Genomic DNA, 12,752 nt, shown 5'->3' on the forward strand with positions numbered 1-12,752 from the left:
AATCAAAGACCCTATCAACTGTCGATAGCGGGAAGCATCCGCCAAAGGAGAAGCTGAGTGGGAAGTGGCCTTCCAGTTCGGATCCATAGGAGTAGAGAGGGCCCGACAATCTTCCATCTCAAAAGACACCAAGAGCTCCTGTACATATCTCTATTGGGAGAGAAAGATCCCCCTCTGAGACTGAAAAATCTCATGTCCTAAAAAGAAATGGAGTAGCCCCAAATCCGTCATCTCGAACGTCCGATGTAAAGCTGACTTTGTCTCCTGGACCTGCTGTGCATCATCACCTGTGACAATCAAATCATCAACATATAATACAAACAGCACACAACCATCCTCGGAAGTGTGAACATACAGCTGCGGATCGGCCTTGGACCGCCGATATTCCAACTGAGATTGGAGGAACGAATCAATCTTCTCGTTCCACGCTCGCGGGGCCTGCTTGAGACCATACAGGGCCTTCTTCAACCTGTAGACTTTCCCGTCCGAAGAACCAAAGCCAGGAGGCTGCTCAACGTAGATCTCCTCCTTCAAATCACCATTCAGGAAGGCCGACTTCACATCCAGCTGATAAACAGGCCATCTCCTATGGCCAGCCAAAGCAAGAACAGCTCTAATGGTTGCCATACGAGCTGTAGGGGCAAAGGTGTCATGACAGTCAATCCCTAGGCGCTGGGCAAAACCCTTAGCAACAAGGCGAGCCTTGTGCTTATCCAAAGTACCATCACTGAGATATTTGGTCTTGAAGACCCACTTGACTCCAATCACCTTCTTCTTCGGGGGGCGTGGCACAAGTGACCAAGTGCCATTCCTCTCAATAGCCTCCAACTCAGCTTCCATAGCTTTCTTCCATGGGGCGGACTGTAAAGCCTCCTTCATGGAGGTGGGCTCTCGATCCTGCATAACTCGGGACATCAAACAATAATTGGAGCACACAAGCTCCGAAGAATGCGCCTGGTGCCTCCGTGACCGCCGCGGACCATCCTGCGGTCCCCACTCCTCAAGAACCCCCTCGATCCCTGAATCACGGAGTGTGTCACGGGCCCAGCGAGGAGGAGGCCGAACCTCCCCTCGTCGTTCTCCATCAGTAGAAGACTCTGGAATGTCCACCGGTGGTAACTCCTCAGAAGGAGCCGGTCGAACAGTAGACTCTGTGTCAGAAACAGAATCATAATCAAACGGCACAGGCTCCAGCGGAACTGTAGAAGGAGCCAAACTCTCCCCTGGATCTCCAAGAACGGGATGCTCCTCACCCGTTGAAGAAGCCGGAACCTCCACAAACCGCACATCACGGCTAGTATATACATCCCGCTTGACGGGATCATAGAGTCGGTAGCCTTGGGACTGGGAGCTGTAGCCAACAAATACCTGTTTGCGGGAAGCCGCTTCGAATTTGTCACGGTGAGCTTTGGGAATGTGAACATAGGCATCACACCCAAAGACCCGAAAGTAAGAAACATCTGGCTTCGACCCAAAATACGCCTCAAATGGAGTCATCCCTTCCACGGCCGAAGTAGGAGATCGATTAAGAATGTGAACTGCAATAGCCACAGCCTCGGCCCACAGAACCTGGGGGGTCTGTCGGTGCTCCATCATGGTGCGCGCCATCTCGATCACACTGCGGTTCTTCCGTTCGAGAATACCATTTTCTTGTGGAGTATTCGTATTGGCAAACTCCTGGTGAATTCCTCTATCTGCACAAAACCGAGCAAATTCATTAGAGACAAATTCACCTCCCTTGTCGGATCGCAAGGTCTTCAACTTCCGGCCTGATCGGTTCTCCTCAAAGAGAAGCCAATCCTTGAAGTGCGAGAAAGCTTCTGATTTTAGTGCCAAAAAGTAGGCCCATGTCATCCTGCTATAGTCATCCACGATCAGCATGAAGTACGAGCTCCCACGCAGGGACTCATTCCTCATAGGGCCACATAGATCCGTAGATACTAACTCCATCGGTGAAGTAGACCGCCGCGAAGCGGTGTGGGGAATGGCATCCCTATGCTGCTTCCCCCTTATGCAGGAGACACATGGCTGCTGGCTCACCACTATATCCGGCAACCCTCGAACAAGCTGTCCCCGTGACGCCTTCCGAAGATAGTCATAGTTCAGGTGACCAAACCTAGCATGCCATAATTCAGACTGTGACTGTGAGATAAGAAGAAGAGTAGAGAGGGCAGTGGAAGACTTCAGTTTGTAAATGCCGTTCTCCTCATATCCAGATGATAGAACCTTCCTCGATTCACGATCAAGGACTCGCACTGTAGAACTGTCAAACTCCACCAGAAGACCAAGAGAGCAAATCTTATGGACTGAAAGGAGATGGTACCCCAATCCTGGTACATGCAAAACCTCTGAAGTATGGGTGCCACCTCGTCCATCCGGAATAAGCTGCATCTTACCCCGACCTGCAATAGAAACTGAAGAGCTGTCTCCAATGAGAACCTGCCCACGCGAAGGTCGCAGCTGGGCAACACCATCTGATGAAGGAGTCATGTGCCGTGAGGCACCACTATCAATAATCCACTCTCGAGATTGGGAAGCCGCCATCGCAGTATCAGAAGCATTCGGTGAAACGTCCTCAATGACAACTAAGTGTAGAAATGCAGCTGATGAGGGTGCAGCCACCGCTCCAGAATCCTTGGTTTCCTTCTTCTTGGTGTCCTTCGAGTCTTTGTCAGGGCAATCCTTCTTCCAATGGCCAGTCTTTCCACAAATATGGCATGTGGAGTCTTTGTCATTGTCCTTCTCCTTGTCCTTCTTGGACTTGTTATCCCCCTTCTTCTTCTTTTGGTCCTTCCCCTTCTTCTGAGAGGCTTGACCTGTCAACGCCTCCGTCTTGGAAGCATTCTGTCCCTTTAACTGTTCCTCTTGGTCCAAGACCATAGGAACCAACTCCTCCCACCGAAGAGTAGACTCTCGCCCCGAAGCAATAAGGGCAGAGTAAAATGTACCGAATCGTGGCGGCAACTGGGACAAGAGTGTAATCGCCATGTCTTCGGAGGAGATCGGCTTCCCCGCATTCTGAACCTGCATCTGTAGCTGCCTTAGCTTGTTAATGTGTTCCCTTAGCGAAGAAGACTTATTGACGGACAAGGTCCGCATCTGAACCTCCAAAGAAATCCTCTTCATCAGGGTCATCCGATTGTACATTTGATCAAGCTCCAGCCATATCTCACGAGCCACCATCAAGTGCTCGATGTGAGCGATCACGGCTGTAGTGCATGATAGAAAGAGAAAGGATCGAATCCTGGCATTCAGTTTGTCCCAATGAGACTGGGCCCTGGCCAACTCCGCACGAGCATCGGAAGAGAGTTTGGACTCATCTCTTACCGAAGGCCGGTCAATATCTTCCTGTACCAACTCCGCCAAATCATAGGACTCCAGAATGGCCAACATCATAACGCGCCAAATGCGGTAGTTGTCGCCGTCGAGCTTCTGATCTGTAGGAAGAGCCGGTAGGACAGGCACCTTCCGGTCCATAATCGCCTGGAACTCCAGGTCCATCTCTGTAGACATCTTCACCTGCAATGCCTTCTCAAACGCAAAAGCAGCCCCCTCTGACTGGGTAAACTCAGCCTGCTAAGGCTCTTCTGCGTCCCGAAGCTTCTTCACCCGCCGGAGGCGATGAAAAAGCAAAACCTGCACTTTTAGGTTGAAAACTCAAACTTTCTCCGTGTCAAATAGCAGTAAACAGCAGCAAATCCACCACCTGTACTCCTTTCCTGTGCACCCACACTCGTTTCAGCCTTGTTCCAAGGCGCAGCCCTCCAGTCTGCCCTTAAACGCAAAAAACGCAAATTTGTGTCGCGATGGAAACTCCTCTTCAGGTTGATTCTGCGCTCAGTCAGCCCTCAAACACTGCTCTGATACCATGTCAGAGTGCAGCGGTGCGGAAGCGTAGGACTGAGAGAGAGAGAACGCACAGAGAGAAGGGAGAGAAAGAGACAGTGTACACTGAAGATCTGCTGTATAAAGAATGCTGAATACAAAGATATACACGGGCGCAGTGCGCTGGACTGCGTGTTTCCACCTCGACGATGCGACCTGCTGTCCACCTCGAAGTCTGCTGCAGTCTGCACTGTCTGCTGTCTGAAATCTGCGAACAGAGACAGAGATCTGCATGGCACCGGTCTGTAATCTGCGACAGAGAATGATCGCCAGACTGCTGAAAACGTCAGCAATAAATAGGCGAAAAACTGCCTGGAATTGGGCGCCAAAATAGGGCGCAGCCTGATAAAAATCGGTTGCAGGCAGTCGGACTGCCACGTGGCAGTCCGACTGTGCAGCTGGACTGTGCAGCTGGTCCGACTGCTGGACCAGCTGTGCTGCTGCCTGAAAACAGGCTATGATCTCTGACACTTTGCCCACCATATCACCGTAGAGAAAAAATTGTGTATGCTCTCACACTTGATGATTCCCCTTCTATGCAAGATCACATCAACAAGACGGAGAATATACAAGATGAGCTTGCATCCCTTGGCAAGACGATCTCATTGAAGGACATGGCAATGATTCTTCTTACTGAGTTACCATCTCTCAGGTATGATGTCTTCTACACCAACTGACTTACCTCCAAGGTTTGAGAAATTCTTCTAAGAAAAGAGCTAGCTCGGCTTGTTTTGGAGCACAAAGAGCGACTTAAAGAGATTGGTGACCGTGGATCCAACCTTACTAAGGCTTTTACTGCACGGTTGGGAGGGGGCAACAAGAAGAATAAAAAGGCCAAGAATGAGAATAAAAAGAAGGTTAAACGTTCTAAGTCTTTCTCAAGTGTGACACTGATTCAAAGAAGCCTAAATGCCCACACTTTAGGAAGGGTATCCATCTCAAGGAAAGGTGTTGGAAAAAATACCCTCACCTTCATTCGAGAGCGAAGAATAGAGCTAAAACATCTGAGCCTTTCTCTACTTCATCACCTATTACACATGAGTTTGTATTTCTTCACATCCATGAGATGGAGGAGTCTTCTTCATGGTTGTCTCATCTTCAGAGAGACTTTGCCTCATGAATAGTGGTGTCATATGACTCCTCGAGGAGATTTGTTGCAGTATCTTTGTCCATCAAAAGGTAATTGGTTCAGTGCCTATTAGTGGTGTTGGTACTTTGCCGCTATTGCCTGACCGTCCATCAAGCTCTCTTACAGGAGTTCTACATGTTCTAAATTTGGAATTTCCACTCCTCTCAATTCATGGCCTTACTAGACCTGGTACCCAAGTTGTCTTCACTAAGCAAGCTATCTTTATGGAGGATTCTTCTTTAGGAGCAATTTTAGCAACACGTTGGCAAGAGAGAGGGTTTTACAAGCTCCACTCCCCTTTCATTGTACAAGCTCCTCCAAGGCAATCTTTCATAGTCACACCCACTCTCGACTATGCACCACCTATTCCACAAGTTCTGTTCCATCCCCCATCATCTCCTTTGGTGGTTCCCTCGTATCTCTCATCCCTTTCAAAGAGGAACAATATCGATGATATAGCTCCAAAAAGCAATTCTTTATATTTAAATTAAACCTGAAACATAAAAAGTTTTGATACGACAATTGGCTCAAAAAGTTCTACTTAAGGAAACCAAAGGCATGATCACTTTTTATCTCCAAACTCTACATTTTTATAACCGGATTGTCTTCAGCTCCAATCGCCCCCAGCCTTCAACACCATCTCAAGCTACCATGGTCATTGCTAGAGGTAGATGTTGCTGCCTTGCTACCTTGGCAACCCTGTTAATGTCCTACTACTTTGACATGACGCCGCTGCCTCAAACACAGACTTGCAGCAGAACTGACTGGTCTCCGTGATGTCCATTCACCACATACAGCTCCCTGTTGTCGAAACAACTGCTCACAGCTGTATTTTGCTGTCCTAGAGACTGGACAATGCTGCTATTGTCAAATACACCCTACCATATCATTTTCTCAACCAAACAAAGCTGTGTTTTGCTGCTCCTGTCTGCCACGTACCTGATCGACCACCTTCACACTAATCTCTACACAAGCTGGCATCGGAGTGCTGGTTAGTTGCTATCTTCAGGATCTGTTTATGTACCACAAAATCCTCCTCCTAATTCATGGTGTCATCAACTCCTCATTCAGCACCCCTTATCCCACACCTCCGGGTGATAGTGGTCCAAGTTGGCCCTTTCTTCTCCACCTCTGCTTTGAGCAGGAGCCTTGGCTTTGGCTACATTGGACTCTCAGATGGAGCTTTCGCAGCATTTCTGCAAATCGGGAGAGTACCTGCTGTCTGAGAGATTCTTGATCCTCTTGTTGTTGTTGTCGTTGTTGTTCAGTCGTCATCATTTTGTACAGAATCGAAGCTCCTCCTTCTCTCTCTCTCCCCCCCAAAACCGAGGTTTAGTGTAAAATGAATTGCAATGGTTCTTTAAAACCCTTCAAACAATAAGGTTGATGAATCTTGAGCTTTAAATTATAGTTGGTTAATCAGTAATTAGTTATCTTAAAATCACACGTGCCGTCATTGAAGCCTTTTACTCACCACATATTCATGGCACGTGCAAGGAAATGCATGAGAGTAAGCTTGCTAGGTGATTCACACAGTGGAAGCGATATCGAAGGAGAATGTCGTCAAGAAAGCATGAATGAAAATGAAGCTTCATCTACTACAAAAGATGATCACAGGAGCTCCCACAAGAGGGAGACAGGACTTGGAGATAGATGGTGGCAATTAAAACCAAGAGCCATCAATCACACAAGGTGGAAAATTAGGTGAGAAATCTATTTACACAAATGAAGATATTATGCTTAGAATCGAAGCTAATCCCCAAGTGGTGTCCGAGATTCTGGCCCCAATCCTATAAAAAACTATGGAGGAAAAGTACAAGGTCGGGCAAAGAAGGTTGTCCTTGATTCTGACAAGGTATGTACCACTGTCATTAGATTCAACACCATAGCAATTCTTGTATTATTTATTGGTTTTTGAGTTTGAAGACTTTCACAAAAGTAATGGATCAAGCTTCAAATTGACAATGCCTCATATAGCTCAATAGTTTGGTATTGTTGAATGTCGAAATCGTGCCATTGTGAAAACGGCAATGTATATGCTTAAGAGAAAGGGATTATCTAACCAATTTTGACCGAAGCTATCAATAACATAGTCTACATTCTCAACTAGAGCTACACATTCCATATACATTGCTTTTTTCAAGAAGTTGGCCAGCCCCCTCAGTCACGTATCTTTTTTCAATATGTGGACCGCATGATTATTTCTTAATTTTTGGTTGCCATCAACATTCCCAATGAAAAAGTACATCATGAAGTGTGAATTGGTAAGAAACCATTTATCTCTCACTTTAAAACTTTTCGATATGAATATTATACATATGTTCTAAACAATAAGTGGAATAAGTTAAAATAAAAAAGCATCAAATGTCCATTCTAATGTTATAGTGATGAGCAAAATAATAAATTGTATGAGCAAGAAACAAATAAGATCACAGCAAGTTGTGATGTGGTGTTTAAGGAGCTCCACACATACTAGAGGAAAAGACAAGTTCTTCCACTTTATCATCAAGTGAAAAGTAGTCCACACTTGTTCCAAGAGCTATCCATATCCTTAAGAAAGAGGAAGCATCATCTTCATGTGATGATGAGAAAGCTCACCAACCAACCATGATGCCACTGGAAAATCCATTACTACGATGCGTGAAAAGGCAGATGGACTAAGGAGCTCTCAGTGAATAGAGAAGCAAAGAAAGGCTTGTACTTACATATTTAATATAGCCTTACCCAAATGGCAAAAAGGTAACCTTTGTGGATCCATCCTTTGAATTAGATAAAGTAGTTAAGCTAGCGGCAACTCAAGGCACAATGCATTGAGCTATGAGATGGGATTCCAAGGAGAGCACCCCTAGGCCTAACACAAAGTTAAAGGCTTTATATTTCTTGCCAAAAAGAGTTTTTAAATGGGATGGAGGAAGATCAAGCCATAGTAGGGTTCTTTGAGATTTGACTATACTAGGGTTACATATTTCAAAGTACTACTATGAAATAGTCACTCTTTTAAATGCATACATATGTGCTCATCATCTTTCATGTAGTATGTTGTTTTCATTATTCTGCACAATAATTAACCACGTACATCTTTGTTCCTAACTATAAATGAAAACAAATTACATGCCATAACCAACAAGTCTAAAAGAAGGAATGCATTCTAGAAAAGGTTTTTGTTTTAACAAAATATTTGCATGAGTATAGCGATCACATTATGTAAGGGAGATTTTCATCCAAGTTTATTAAATGAATTCAAAGTAAAATTATCAACTTATTAATAGATATGTTTGTCTTCTTTCGCTTATTTTTTCTTGAAGTATCACCAATGTGCCCAATTGAATGGATGGAATTTGAGCTTATGATCTAGTTTTTGTATCATTTCAAGATGTAACTTAGAAAACATTGCACCCTTTTGCACTAATGTTTTTGTGAGGGTGTATGTAAGAGGAGATCTAGAAAGCATTTCATAACCAAGCAAGGTGACTTTACACTTGCCTATATAAGAGGCACATATGAACGAAGAAATTGTGGGGTTCATTGGACAAATGTTATGGCACTTTCTCTCAACTTCATGTTATTCTTTGCAAGTGCTTCCACCTTATCAATTAGCATACTATGAGTACTTTCATGTTATCATAAATAAAAACCCTCTTTCACTACCGTCGATATTCCATTTTCTACTCCATCTCAAGCTCTCAACGCTCTTGCTTAAGGCACTTGCTTATTAAGCCTTGCTTAAGTCCTCTACTTTTGTAAGCCCCTTTGCTACAAACAATGAACAAATAGGATGCCACTACATTTTTGAGGTTTTGGTGCAAGGGACCAACATCCTTATGTTTACAAGGGAAAGCATTAGTGGGTTTTGTAACTTCAAATCAAGAAAAAGAGGAGATTTGGAAGTTGGTAAATCCATGCTATGATATTGTTGGGAGTAAATACACTTGTGCCTAACCACACATGTATTCATTGTACCGACAATACCTGCATACCTATATACTACAGGTGGTGGTTGCCCATCATTGTCACTACATTCTTTATTCTTTTAGTGACATTTGAATAAGGGAAGGCTAATCACACATTGTGACTGTTGGAGTTCCCACATCATGTGTCACTTGCTCTTGCTCTCTTGCTCCTTCCACCATAGCTCTTGCTTCCTCTTGCTCCGTGCTTCTACTCAAGCTTCTCCCTTCAACTGATATTAGAGCCCTTGCACTCGGGAGCTTCCTCGGCATTCTTCTCACCTCATGATGAATACCTACGGCATTCATATAGTCATTGGCAGCCAATGCTCCAACTTCAAGTGGTAGCCATTGTTGCTTACTCTCTACCCGACTTGACAAAGCTTCTTTTAGGCATCATTCAGGACCTATTGAGCATTGGTTTATGCACCATTGAGCTCAGCATTGCTCCTGCCATCATTTTCAATAGCAGCATGAGCTAGACAACCTGTGTCTATTTCCTAGATAGCTCCATCCTTGTGATTTTTGCTTCTCATTTTCATTCTTGGACACTTGGGCGACCTCTAGCACACTCCTTGGCATTGGCCACTTGAGTTTCAGAGCTTCCACACTCTATTATTGCTAAATATGAACAGTAAACTTGCTGTAGCAGACTTGGAACAGTGTCTTCTTAGAGATTATGGCTTTCATATTGCTCTAATGATACTTGTATGCCTCCACATTGATATCGGATCATTGGGGGATGTTACGTTGATGTCCTGGCATGCTTTTGGGACTAATTTGAGCTTGAAATAGCTTAGATTTCACTGTCATTTAAGTGTTGTAATAATAGGGCAACAAGCTTCTACGTTCTTCCCTTGATACTCATTTGATGCTAAACACTTGTAGAATGCTTGGAATTTTCCTATCTTATTCTTCAAACATTGAGTCATTTATTTCTCTTGAAGCTTCTCTCAAACCCTAGTAATGGAGTTTATGGACAACAAGTTAAATCTTGCTTGATTCTTGAAATTTTTATGGGGCTTTTACTCAAATACCTCTTGAATACCACTCTAAACCTTCATCATGTAATGGGGAACCAAGATTGAAGCATTTGGACAAGATTTAGAGAGTTCTTGATCTTTAATTTGGGGGAAAACAAGGCAATCACGAAATTCTTCAAAATTTTGGTCAATTTTTGGTTTAATCATAGGGATTATGAAGTGTTCTACTTCAGAGCATAAAGGGCAAGTCTATTCCATAAAGATCGATCCAACATTGAAGCAATAGACCATGGCTTATAGCATTTCCTTCTTCTCGAATGCTTGGATAGTTATGGATTTCTAAAATCTCTTTGATTCTTGTTTCTAATAAAAAAATTGAAGTATTTCTTGAAGTTTGGAATTGATCTTCAACCTTAATTGAAGGCATTGGTTTAAATTTATGGGGATTTGATCACTCATTAGTCATTGTAAGGAATAATGGTTCAAGATTGGCATTGTTGAAGCTATTTGAAGACTTCAAGTGGAATCTTATTTAATGGAAGCTTATACTAAGTTTCCATAAACTATTGTGAAGGCATTTGATCCATTTTAGCATGCTACAATAATCTCAAGCATTGCACAAGGTCTCACCTATTCGTTTCTAATCTCTTCAATTCCTATTGTTGAGGCTTAGCCAATTGATGAAGGAGGGGTTGAATTCGGTATGTTCTCTTTGTTTGATTGAAAATTTTAGTCTACTTATGCTGAACTTTAATGCCCATTCATTATTGATTGAATCTCTATCGTGAAATGATGGATAATTCAGCTCTTTATCTTGATTTTCGTCATTGATATATTTCATAATTGAAACATGCATGATTGTACATTCCAATCTGAAAATTTCAATGAATTATTACTTATGTGACTATCTAATCTCTAAATATTAATTTCTTGTAATCCTATATATTGAGATACCCAAGAAAATTGTAAAAGGTGAGTTTAGTAAATCAGTGAGTCACTTATTACTAAAGGTAAACTTTTCTCAAACCTCTTCATTTCATTCAACTTTCAAATTCCTGTATATCATTGAATCCCCAAAGCTTTATCTCAACCATGCAAAGCATCCTTATTTTCTAGAACAGTAGCTATGCCGCCATGTATACATACTGACCGAGGAGAAAGGTCGAAGCCGAATGAGATAGTAACACAAAAGAGAGGTGACCCTCCCTTACTATTTAGGACGCCATAGGGGTGCACAACTTGGCCTAGAAAAAAATTTGCACACCTTCCAAAGTTTTAAAGATCACTTAGGTGCCCTATCTACCATTTTATCCCTTAGCACAGGTGGTGGACTATGGAAGACCACTCAGGATAGAGTAGAAGAGGATTGAAAATCATTGGAAAACAAGGTAAAATAAGGTAGTGAACACTAAAGAATTGCACGTAATTACGGGTGCACAAATCATATACAAATGCTTATATGGTATTTGAAGGGTACATAGGTTATATTTCAATAGCCATAGGTGTATGATGTATACCCATGATCGAATTTGACAATATTTTGATTCCGACATAGAACTTTTGTACCCCACATGTAGAGGACGAAGCAAGATTTTATTATGACTAAGAATTTTGGCAATCGGAGTTGTGGAGCAAAAGTTATGCCCATTTTTCTGACAAGTGGTCAACACTGAAAACAGCCTAGATAGCTACGCAATGTATATTCTTTTAATCTAGAACTATCCTTTACCCAATTGCAACTTGTAATTTCAGCAAATATGCCCTACTTACACATACTGAGCTTCATTTTGAGACCATCAATACAAGGATTGAAGGGGTACAACTCTTGATATAGCCCATTTATTAACAAACAATATCCTTTTATTACAACCATTCCAATGGCCAAAAATAAAAAGAAAGTACAAATGTTGAAGAGTATAAATGAAGTCTTGGGTTAAGTATCAAGGAGAGATAAATTCATCTATTTAAGCAAAAAAGTCATGGACAAAATAATAGGAATGATGGCAACATACATAAAGAATCACAATGGCCAAGAGACCCTATTGATGTGGTACATATGACTGAAGCGAATGTATCACATGATTCAATACATACAATCTGAAGGCTTGCTCTCGTTGACCAATTTCATGGAGGTTATTAGCCTCATAGACCTACTCAAAATACTCCACAAATATAAAGGATGGGAAGTAGGAGCAAATATAAAAAGGTGTAAGTACCAATTAATTTGAACAAAATTGAATATAGTACAAGTCATTTTCTTGCCTGTATTAGATGCCTTGTGGGATGTTTTGAGCTTGTATTTGCTCAGTTTTTTGACCACTATTATACTGCTAGTTACTATTGGATAGCAAGCTGTTATTTTAGAGACAGTTTATATCTATTGCTCTTGGATGTTATTCGAATGCTTCATTCAGTCTATTGATGTATTACATTGATGTTTGGTATTGGGATATCCCTAGATATGCTTTTTGGTTTGCCTTGGCACTCAACTTTGAGGCTGGCTATATGTATTGGAGCATTGGCTTTATGCTTTGAGTACTTCAATGATTCGACTTACAAGCTTGAGGGTTCGCTATTCATCTTACTTCTGAATATATGTCACATGTATATTGGATGCTTGGATGCTATCCCTTTGATGTATTCCATACTACTATGAGTGCAAACCCTCCTGAAGGTGGCTTTCAACTCAAGGATATAGAGGGCACTTTGCTTATAGAGTGACAATAAAAATATTGATGTAGTCCACACTTCTCATGCACTTACTATTAAAGGCAGACATGATGGTAACAACGATAATGATTGCTATGG

General features: G+C 42.5%; 1 protein-coding gene across 6 annotated transcripts in view; it reads right to left on the bottom strand.

Moving 5' to 3' along the window:
• LOC148031555 (proteasome assembly chaperone-like protein) overlaps nucleotides 1-12,752 on the bottom strand; it is a 275,937-nt gene that overhangs the window by 27,326 nt on the left and 235,859 nt on the right. For 3 of the 6 annotated variants that reach the window (XM_087685101.1, XM_087685104.1, XM_087685099.1), the window contains exon 1: nucleotides 6,230-6,362. In XM_087685101.1, coding sequence (XP_087541227.1) covers nucleotides 6,230-6,292 — 63 coding nt within the window. In that variant the 5' untranslated portion in view covers nucleotides 6,293-6,362. The other 3 variants (XM_087685103.1, XM_087685102.1, XM_087685100.1) reach the window with 2 other exon arrangements.

Source organism: Lygodium microphyllum, chromosome 9 (assembly GCF_053477565.2).
Source record: "Lygodium microphyllum isolate KBCC chromosome 9, Lygodium_microphyllum_v1.1.10, whole genome shotgun sequence".
In the NCBI taxonomy this organism is placed as follows: Eukaryota; Viridiplantae; Streptophyta; class Polypodiopsida; order Schizaeales; family Lygodiaceae; genus Lygodium; species Lygodium microphyllum.